The sequence below is a fragment of the Rousettus aegyptiacus genome, unplaced genomic scaffold, assembly GCF_014176215.1.
Source record: "Rousettus aegyptiacus isolate mRouAeg1 unplaced genomic scaffold, mRouAeg1.p scaffold_m13_p_11, whole genome shotgun sequence".
NCBI lineage: Eukaryota > Metazoa > Chordata > Mammalia > Chiroptera > Pteropodidae > Rousettus > Rousettus aegyptiacus.
The window spans coordinates 48,341,744-48,352,609 of record NW_023416286.1 but is presented as its reverse complement, the minus strand read 5'-3'; the positions used below and the strand labels follow the sequence as shown (position 1 = coordinate 48,352,609).

The window sequence follows — 10,866 nt, the reverse complement described above, 5'->3', positions numbered from 1 at the left end:
TGGGCCCCGCGCGGTGCCGGCCCCGTGTGCGCCTCCGCTCTCAGCCCACGGCCCCGGGCAGGCAGCGGGCAGCGGGTACCGGGCTCGGCCACCCGGGTTTCCTGGCCCTCTCTGCGCGCCTGCGCTCCCTCGGCTGCCCCGGCCCCCCTCCCCAGCTGCACTGTAATCGCCCCCCTGGGCCCTCTCCGCTCCCCCCTCGGCGCCTCGCTTTCCCCCCCTCCCCAGGCACCTGGGACCCGCACACGTCCAGCGCACGCGGCGCGCCTCCCTGCTAGAAGTTGCAGCACCAGAGTTGGAGGCCACTGAGGACGGAGTGGAGGAGAAAGGAGGCAGCGCGCAGCGGCGGCCCGCGAGGAGGCAGCGAGCCCCGGGCTGGGCCCCGCGCATCGCTCTCATCCCGAAAAGTGGAGCTGCAACTTGGCCACGACTGCACCTGTTTGTACCGCTCTGCTGAGGGCGACCCAGCTGCAGCGGCGGCGAGGACGGCGACCCCGGCCATCACTCTCTTCGGCAAGTGGTTTGTGCACGAGGAAAACTTTCCACCTGTAAGCCGGACCGGCGCTGAGTGCGTGTGTTTTTGCTTCTTTTTTGTTTTTGCCTCCATCTACCCCCCTTCTTCTCTCTACTAAGACCTCTCCCCACACACTCACCCCCAAGTTTCGCTCTGTTTGAGCCCCTCTCCATCTCTCCGCCCCCCGGCCGTCTATGCTCCAGGCCATCTACGCGCAGTGCCGGTGAATCCGCGAGCCGCCCCAATGTACAGCATGATGATGGAGACCGACCTGCACTCGCCTGGCGGCGCCCAGGCCCCCACGAACCTGTCAGGCCCAGCCGGGGCGGGCGGCGGCGGCGGGGGCGGAGGCGGCGGGGGTGGCGGCGGCGGTGGGGGCGCCAAGGCCAACCAGGACCGGGTCAAGCGGCCCATGAACGCCTTCATGGTGTGGTCCCGCGGGCAGCGGCGCAAGATGGCCCAGGAGAACCCCAAGATGCACAACTCGGAGATCAGCAAGCGCCTGGGCGCCGAGTGGAAGGTCATGTCCGAGGCCGAGAAGCGGCCGTTCATCGACGAGGCCAAGCGGCTGCGCGCGCTGCACATGAAGGAGCACCCGGATTACAAGTACCGGCCGCGCCGCAAGACCAAGACGCTGCTCAAGAAGGACAAGTACTCGCTGGCCGGAGGGCTGCTGGCGGCCGGCGCGGGCAGCGGCGGCGCGGCCGTGGCCATGGGCGTGGGCGTGGGCGCGGCGGCCGTGGGCCAGCGCCTCGAGAGCCCGGGCGGCGCGGCAGGAGGCGGCTACGCGCACGTCAACGGCTGGGCCAACGGCGCCTACCCCGGCTCGGTGGCGGCCGCGGCTGCGGCCGCGGCCATGATGCAGGAGGCGCAGCTGGCCTACGGGCAGCACCCCGGCGCGGGCGGCGCGCACCCGCACGCGCACCCGGCGCACCCACACCCGCACCACCCGCACGCGCACCCGCACAACCCGCAGCCCATGCATCGCTACGACATGGGCGCACTGCAGTACAGCCCCATCTCCAACTCACAGGGCTATATGAGCGCCTCGCCCTCGGGCTACGGCGGTCTCCCCTACGGCGCCGCGGCGGCCGCTGCCGCTGCTGCGGGCGGCGCGCACCAGAACTCGGCCGTGGCGGCGGCGGCGGCGGCGGCGGCCGCGTCGTCGGGTGCTCTGGGCGCTCTTGGCTCGCTCGTCAAGTCGGAGCCGAGCGGCAGCCCGCCAGCCCCGGCGCACTCACGGGCGCCGTGCCCCGGGGACCTGCGCGAGATGATCAGCATGTACTTGCCGGCGGGCGAGGGCGGCGATCCCGCGGCGGCAGCGGCCGCCGCGGCGCAGAGCCGGCTACACTCGCTTCCGCAGCACTACCAGGGCGCGGGAGCGGGCGTCAACGGAACGGTGCCGCTGACGCACATCTAGGGACGCGGGGGACAGTGCGGCCCGCGCCAGGAACGCGCGACGAGGAGCGTGAGGCCCGACTCGGGAGTCCGGCCTGGCCAGGCGCAGCCTTGCTTTTGTACAGACGTTTCCACGTTCTTGTAAAAAGGAAAACACTGGAGACAAACACTAGATGACACACACACCCGCCCCCCACTTGCCTATCTGGGAGCTCCTGGGGACCGCTAGGCGCGGACACAGTCGTGAATTTTAGACTGAACTTTGGTGTTTTCTTGAGACTTTTTGTACAGTATTTATCATCCACAGAGGAGGCAGAAGCGTTTCTTTGCTCAAGGGGACACAAAGACCAAACCAAGCAAGAGGCGACTCCAACTTTTCTATCCCGCCGGCGCTCTCACTCTCATCCTGCATCGCTTCCTGATGGCGTTAGGTTGCCCGGGACCCGGTGCCGGGAGCTGTTCTTATTTGTTATCGATGTAGTAAGGCAGATCCAAACACTTAGACGTTTTTTTGTAGTTGTTAACGCTTTTAGGGGGGTTGGTTTGTTAATTTATACAAAGAGATCCCCCCACCCCTTTCAGATGGCAGCGTTATATTCTGGGTTTTGTAAAACTTTTCTGTATCTGAGCATTTCCATTTATTTTGTTTTGTAATTATTTCTTGTAAATGCATTGTGAAATTTTTACTTTAGGCGTTGCGGCATAGGGAGGAGGATTCAGATTATGTACATAGTTTCCTATAAAGCTTTTCTTCTAAAAATGAAAAAAACTCCCCCCTTAAAAATGCATCGAGGTTTGAGTGAATAGAAGAGGGGGGAAAGCTCATTTTTCCCCATAAATTTGAAACGTGCTGATTTTACATGCATGTTTTATGAGCTCAAAATACAATTAGTAAATCTGACAAAGGAGAAATTATCAGCATGGACTAAAAGCGAGAGAACCCCAGGGGCGAAGCTACGATTTTCACGGAGCTTCATTCAGTGAAAGGGAAGGAAGTTAAAATCTATAGATTATTTTGTAGAGTTTACAGTGTTAATATGGAATGAGAAATAATTACAAAAAAAAATCGTTTTATACTCTGGCCCTTTGGTGTGTTTTTATCTGCGGACCGACTCCGCGGGTTTTGAGCTTCCTTGCTGTGGGCTTTGCGACCTCCAGCTGGCCCGGGATCTGTGCCGCCAGGAGAGAAGACCCCAATGGCAGGACCAGGCCAAGGTTGGATGACAAAGACCACGGTAGGGGCACAGGTGCGCCTTATTCCCCAGCAATTAACAAGATTGTAGGTGGAATTTATCTGGATTTGGCTCAAGGGAACACAACTTCTGAACCAAAATGTATTGTATGTAACTGAGCCCCTCCTTAGCCCCTCCCTCTGGTTTATTTCTCCTTGGGAAAGAGCAAAATAATTTCGTTGGATTTTCACACACACAAAATCGGCCAACCCCCTAACCCCGCGTGAACTGGGATGCAAGTTGCTAACCGATGTGAATGCAAAATGCGGTGTCTATTATTCCCCATGAGATCTGAGATTATTTGATGCTTTAAATTTTTTAATTATATTTTTTCTAGGTGTTTATTGGTACATTGAAGTTTTTTTCTGAAATTTAAAGTTTTCTGTAAAACTTTGTCTTCAAGTAATCTGACAGCATTAAATATTGCATTTAAAAGTTATATTGTAGTAAATACATTTTGAAATTAGTCACAACATAAAAGTGAAATTATATTTTTGAAGAAAACCTTCAGCCCAGATCAAAATGTGTTGATTTCATCAACTCCTCATTTTTCTCAACATCTTTTCTTGTCCTGGAATGAGTATAGATCGTCCATCCAAAGATGGGCCTATGCTAGTGGGTTAATGAGAACCATATTCAGCCTGCATTCAAGAATAGCTTTAAGTAAAATGCTAACTGGGCAATTGACATGTGTAAGTTTTGGAGTAATTTTGATAATTTTGCTTAAACTGCTTCGTCCTTAAAGTGATAGCAGAAATTTCAAAAAAAAAAGATATCTACTGCTTCTTCCTAACAAGATAATAAAGTTCCCCTCATTTTTTTCTGCTTTAGCAATTTAATTCTTTGTGAAACAGTGGTTCCTAAAAGTGTTTGGCTATATATCGGTTGCTGAGTGGAACAGCATCATGAGATAGTCTAAGGATAAATGCCACACGCAGTTAGTTCCCTTTGGGAAATGCCTTGGGAAATTTTGTAATGCTCTGTTAACTCACCAGCCAGTTTAAGGGCCAGGCCACATTTATTCTGAAACACAAAGAGTGGACTCTCCAGTTCTTTTGCTAATTCCCAGTCTCAGCATCTCCCTGCACTTACTAAAGTGGCAGACAGATGTGTGGCCACGCTCACATACCTGTATGTGCAAGTTTGTATCTGTTTTCAACTATTAGCATGTAAGTCTTAGCTCATCACATATATTAGTAATGTGGGTAACACTTGAAATATTTTAGACTAAAAAGTTTAGCAATATGTCAGGAACTCCAGGCAGAGCTCCTCTTTTGGTTTCCTGGAAGGTGGACTTACAGTTTGGCATTTTCTCGCATTCGCCTCATATATAATGAGTTGAAATATTCAATGTTAGGTGCTTCAAGCCACTTTGTTAAAAACCTAGGAAAATCTTAAAATAGGAATTCCTGAAATTCAGCGAGTTTGATTTGTTGATTAGAACGACATGAAGAAAAACAAACAAAATCTTTAATGACTCCATTTAAAAACAACACAGGTCGGGCAGTAAAGATTAGCTAGGATTGGTTTCTCAGGATTCAGATTCTATCATGCCAGCAGTGTTTCTTCAATTTAAATTCCTGAATTTATTTCACTAGAGAACTAAACTGTGAACTCGGTCCTTGCCAAGGTACTCCACACCTATTCACGAAATGAAATATACGATAATTATTACATGATGGCTTCGTTCACTTCCCGGTATTTCAATCGCTTATACTAATTTTGTTTGAAAAAAATTGTGGAGAAGGCAGATAGGACTTTTGGGGGGCCTTGTATAAAGTTTGTACAACTTCCTGCCGGGACAATTGCGGGAATTATTCACAAACCAGCCATTGCGCGCCGCCTGTCTCCCCTAGCTGAGGGTAGTAGGGTTGCTTGAGGGGCTTTCCCATTGTTTCTTTCTCCTCATCTTCCCTTTAAAAAATACTCACTGCCCCCTTGTTGTTGTTGTTCTGTTGTCGTCGTCGTTGTCGTCGTCGTCGACTTCGATGCAAGCCCCCACCCCCGCCAAGAAATCCACCAGTAGCTAGGTGAAATGAATTAATTCTGAAACCAGTAGCGGGTACAGCGCGCCTGCAGATGTGTGTCGGGTAGTGTGACTGATAGGTCTATTAAAATCATGCATGTGGGAGAATAGCACGCATATTCACGCATTTCATTTTCCTGACAAAGACCGGGCAACGCAGAATTCTGTTTCCAGAAAATTCCGGTTAACTCAAGAAACCATTCTCGGGAAGTGGGCTCCTGGAAGGCGCACTCCAGGGCGGCCCTGGCTCCCGCACCCGCCGCCCGCGGCCCCCCGCGCCCCCACCCCTGCTTCCGCAGCCTGGCCCGCGGGGCAGAGGCTCCAGAAACGTCGGCAGCAGAATGTAATAATAGGTTTGATTCCTTGGAAACTTCAAGTGAAAAGCAGACTTGGCCTTGGCGCAGTTCTCTTTCCAGCGTGACTATTTGGCGGGCCAGGAGGGGAGGAGTGAGGGTGCGCGGGTACCCTGGGGCGAGAAGCCGAGGAAGGTGGGCTCCGGTCCCCGCCACCCCAAGTCCTGCAGAGTGGGGCGGCGGGGGTGGGGGCGCGAAGACTGAGTGAGGGCCGGCGGGTATGCAGGCGGGGAGGCCGGGCTCGGGAGGTGTGCAAGCGGGGACCTTCACGCTCACTCTCCGCTCCCGGTCCCAGCCTGCCTCCCCAGCCCGCCGGGGGTGCAGAGCTCTTCCTCCCTCCCCTTTCTCCCTCCCTGCCTCTCCTTCCCTGCCTCCCTTTTTCCTCCAGGCCCTTCCTCTCCAGCTGCGAGCCCGCCGAGCCCCCGCTCTGCCCGCCCCCGAGAACCCATCAGCGTAGGCGGCGGGCGGCGCCCTGAGCCCAGGATCCGGGTCCTGGGTCCCTTCCGGGCGGGGGCGGCCGGGCCCGCGGGCTTCTCAACGTCGCCTTTCTCTTCTTCTGTTCACGGTTAAGCCTGAACAGTGGGCAATTTCCTGGCCTTAGCTTCTTATCCCCGTCAATTCTTTTCCTCTCCACCTTTCTGGCATCCCCTTCCTGTCGCGTTATCCACTCACTTCTCCTTCGTTTCTTCCTTTCTTCTTCTCCCATCCTCCCCTCACTGACCTCAGCACCTTCCATTCCCTTTCTCTGAGATTCCGGAATTCCCTTTGTCTATACTCGCCGCCTCCTGTCTCCCCCAAGGCCTGCGACCTGGCCCCTCTTCATCCAGGCCAAAGCCTCAGGACGCTCCCTCTGAGTCTCGGGTCAGGGTCGGCAGGTGCCAGGGAGCGGCCCGTCCACCGCCTTTCCTCGGCTGAGTCCCCATGGGCTCGGTGCGGGAGGGGCCTCGGGGTCCCAGAACACCATCTTGGAGCCTGAGGCCGGGGCGTCCGCCCCCAACTCGTAATCGGTGCAGCCTAGACTTGGAGGCCGGGCGGGGTGTCAGCGCTGGGGGGATTAAGATGACTGATGCGAGGAAAGAGGGCAGAGTGTTTTTGTGTTTAAAGAGGGCAGGATTAGTAGAGAGAAAGTCCTGACCCGGGGTCAGCTGCAAGTCAAACCCTTTTACAATCAGCCAGCGGAACAAGCACGTCTCCGGCCCGGCCGCAACAAGTGGGAGAAAGGAGGGGGAGGGGAGGCAGGGCGGCCTGGCTGCAGCGCGAGCGGAGGAGCAGGGGGCGACGGGGAGATGGGGAGATCCGCACCCTGAGGCTGAGGCGCGGGAGGGCGGGAGGGAGATGGAGAGACACACACCCCCGGGCTGAGCAAACGGGAGGGCTGCGGGGAGAGGGACAGACCCAACAACCCCCTCCCCCGCCCCCCGCAAACCGCACTGGAGGGGCCAGCACGGAGGGGCGCCGGTGGCGCGAATAAGCGCGGTATTGGCTTGGAACTTTACGGAGGTGGATTAGTTGTCCATTAGAATTTCTTCTTTTTAACTAAAATGACTATCTCCTATTTCCCAGGCTGTCTTCCGGCTGCTCCTCAGATGGGAGCCAGAGGAGAATGCTCGATGGGCTCTCTGCTCGAAAAGCTCTATCTTATAAAAGCAGTCTCATTTCCATAAGAAACCAAAACTAAAAGACTAGGTCTTTAGTCGCTCAGACTTTCACCTTCTTACCAGGCCCTCCAGGAGTCGTTGCTTTACTTAGGTTTTTGCAAAACGTGTGTGTGTGTGTGTGTGTGTGTGTGTGTGTGTGTGTGTGGCAGTATGGGGGAGGGTGAAATATATTAAGGCTATTTATTTGTCACTAGACTTTGTTCCCCGTTAGGGTGGAGGAATGAGGCAATAATTTGGATTTTACACCATGGCATGATTCATCAGTAAAATCTACAGCGCTCATCTGAAAAGCAATGAAAACTAGAGTTGGTGGTGAAAGATGGGGTTGGGGGTTAGGGAAGAAGGAAAGTAGACACATTTGTGTTCCTTAGCAGTCAGGTTGGGAATTCGTGCTGAGACAACACCGTCATCAAGAGTTTTCACAAATATGAAAAAATAAAAAATCCAAATAAGTGATATATCCAAAGACAGAGAAAGATCATCTATTTAGATAGTGAAAACAAACAAAAACAAAAACAAAACAAAAAAACATAGGATTGCCATATTTTCCTCTAAATTGGCTTTTTACTTAAATATGAAAACAGCAATGGTGTGGGGGAAGAGGAGACAGGAGACAGAGAAAAAGAGATAGAGAACACAATTTTTAAACCAACAGGAAACTATTTCAGTTGAACTGACACATACCCACAGCCTATCCCCTGGGTAGCATTGGTACACTAGGGTGGTAAATAGGTTCCAGATTCCAAAGCAAGTAACAGATTGCTACTTGATAAGTTGCTAAATGTAACCTATGGGGAAAATTTGTCTGTGGCAGAAACTCTGGACATTGTGAGTAATTCTGAATGCCCTACAGGCAGCTCGCAAGGATTTAATTGCCCCAACCACTTCAGAACAACCATGTGGGTACATTAAAGATGTTGTTTGTGAAGAACAGCAGGTCATCACATGCAAAGCCTCGAAATAGTCAGCCAGTCAAATCAGTGGAAAAAATCAGCTTTTGTTAGATTTTGCAGTTTCAGGAATTAGGCATTCACTGCAGAGCTGCAGTTTTGAGAAATTGCAATGTCAGGCATGTTCCCAATGGGGAAATATTGTGAGAGTGTGGAGGAATGTAAGATTGGGTTTGACAATGGGGAAACTGACAAGAGTTATCACCCAGACATTGTTTTCTCTCTGAGCACCCCGGAAATGCTAAGTAGAGATGATATCTAGTGGCAGCAATAGCACTCTATGTTTGTCCTACACACTTATAAGATATGAAAACAAGAGTCTTAGACATCTAAAGGACTGACCCAGAATATCACATGACGAATACTGGAATTTGTAGGGCAAAGTGCCTTATAGGTATATAAAACCTGTAAACAATTTAGTAGCAGTGTCAAGATCGATCCAGAGAAATTCGAAACAGAGGCCAACTTATTTTTTATTTCTAGGCAACAGAATAGGTGGAGATCTAGGCAAGCATGGTTTAACCTGGAAAAATATTTAGAAACCTCATACTTATAAGGAATCCAAACTATAGTAAATGGAAAAGCCAGACTTCTACAGTAAATTTAACAGGAACGGCCACACAGATGGAGAAGCAGGACCTTCGTTCTTTGTGTTAGAACTTGAAGAGTGAAATTTATCCTTGTAAAAATTGGCCATTTGCATTTCCACCTCAAAGAGAAATGACACACCTGTGCTCAAAGAAGAGGAAGAGTCAATGTGAAAATTTAGTCAATGTGGTATTTACAGTATTCTAATCTATGTTTAATCATAGTACAGCAACATGGGAAAGAATATAAAAATTGGAGTAAGACAGAACTGCAGGTGAATCATCATGGCTTCCCATATCAGATCCATGTCTGTGGCCAAATGTCCTTACCTCTAAGTTCTTTTATTTTTTTCACGTGCAAAACAGGAATAATAAAACTAGCTTCATAAGAATATAGTCAGTATTAACAATCTAAGGTGTATGCTGTGTCTAGCAAATAGTAGGCCCTCAAATAGTCATTTGACATATCAGCTTGTGCCAGCTCAGGCAGGGGTAAACGGGTAAAAAACTGTGACCTTAAGTGCCAATTTGGTGTAGGTGGGAAACAATGGTAATTACATAAACCAATAGTCCCATTCATCCATATTAGTAACAATTTCTCTTTAGAGTTAGTTACCTGACAATCATCACATTCTTTCATTCATCTGTTCAACTAGCGTTTATTACAAGTATATTATATGTCCTGGTTATTATATAATTACCAGATACCGAGAAGGCAAAGATCATCCTGAAGGGGCTTACTGCCCAGTGGGCAAGATTGTCACATAGGCAAGTGTGATATCTAGGGCTACAGCTGTGGGACAGAAGTACATGCTAGATGCTACCTTACCACTTGCGCCCAATTGGGAGGAGTCAAGGAAGGCTTCTTCGAGAAAGTGAAAGCTAGACTGGAAGCCGAGACATCCTAGTATTGCTCTAACACTCACTATGGCCAGTGTTCCCATGAGGATTGCACATTGTATTTCTTTATGCATCAGTGAAGATTATAATATAAATTTGAACAGAGTGCATATGATAACTGTTTTGTTTTTCAGTGACTGGCTGCTCCAGATTGGCTTTGAGCAGTCAAAGATTTAGACTTAGAGATTCACTAGGAGCGGTCTCTCACCTTCAAGGTGTACAGGACACCAGGGGAGCTTGTTACAAATTTGAATCTCAGACCCAGTACCCCTGACAGGCCGAGTCTGGGATTCTAGTGGGAATCAGGAACTGTACCTACTTAAGCACACTCCAGAAGATGCCGAGGCAGGTCCTGAATGGCACTTGGAAAATCCATGTTAGGAGATGGGCCTGAATATTTTTATGGTAAATAGCTGTTAAGACCACATCTAGATCATTTAAATTTGAGTAGCAATTTATTATTTATAAAGTGCTCTCACTTATGTGATCAATAGATGATTTTAAAAAATTAAATTAGTGGGAGAGAAAAAAATTTTTTAAGCTGGATTATTAGAATCTTATAAATAGCAAGGACTGACTGATTTACTGATTTTATTTTACATTTTCTGACTGGTTGTTCTGGCTGCCTGTAAATGCATTTTGCCTCTTCTGAAGTGCAATCAAGGCGAAACACGAGGGTCATAGGACACACACACATCTTTGCTTTGAAGAATGGACAATTAAAAGGACTAAACAAAGTCCTATGTTGTGCTTTATTCATTTCTAATTTTATCAGATTAATCTGTATTTACATAGGCTAGGTTCGTATAGCCTTGTGAATGAAATATGGGCCAAAACATTCATGTCAATGAATTGAGGATTATTTTAATGGCATTTGAAAAGTAGGAGAAGGGCGTTTAACAGTGCACATAAGGTGGAATAAATTGATAGATTACAATTATAATCATAATACTGTATTATTGAGCTATCAAGTTTCTCGATATTGTCATCTATAAAATGGGAGTTATTGTAAACAAAACCTCTCTATGCATTAAGTACTTGAAATTTTCTTTGAGAGGAAGTGTTTCTTTAAATAGAGGGGCTTCCATTTTAAACAGAATAAACTAATATGTATGAGCAATATTTTATCTAGAAAGCATACAATTCTGCATCGTAGATGTTACTCTTGCCACCGATCATGATACAGACAGCATTCACTATATTTATAGATGGAGATTTAGATTAAAGTATGGTCATAGAAGAAATTATTAT

At 49.4% G+C, this 10,866-nt stretch overlaps 1 protein-coding gene across 1 annotated transcript; it reads left to right on the top strand.

Moving 5' to 3' along the window:
• Nucleotides 1-546: 546 nt before the first annotated feature.
• On the top strand, nucleotides 547-4,731 carry SOX1 (SRY-box transcription factor 1). Its single transcript, XM_016151900.2, has one exon. The coding sequence runs from the start codon at nucleotides 756-758 to the stop codon at nucleotides 1,929-1,931; it is 1,176 nt and encodes a 391-aa protein (XP_016007386.2). The 5' UTR covers nucleotides 547-755; the 3' UTR covers nucleotides 1,932-4,731.
• Nucleotides 4,732-10,866: the final 6,135 nt, after the last annotated feature.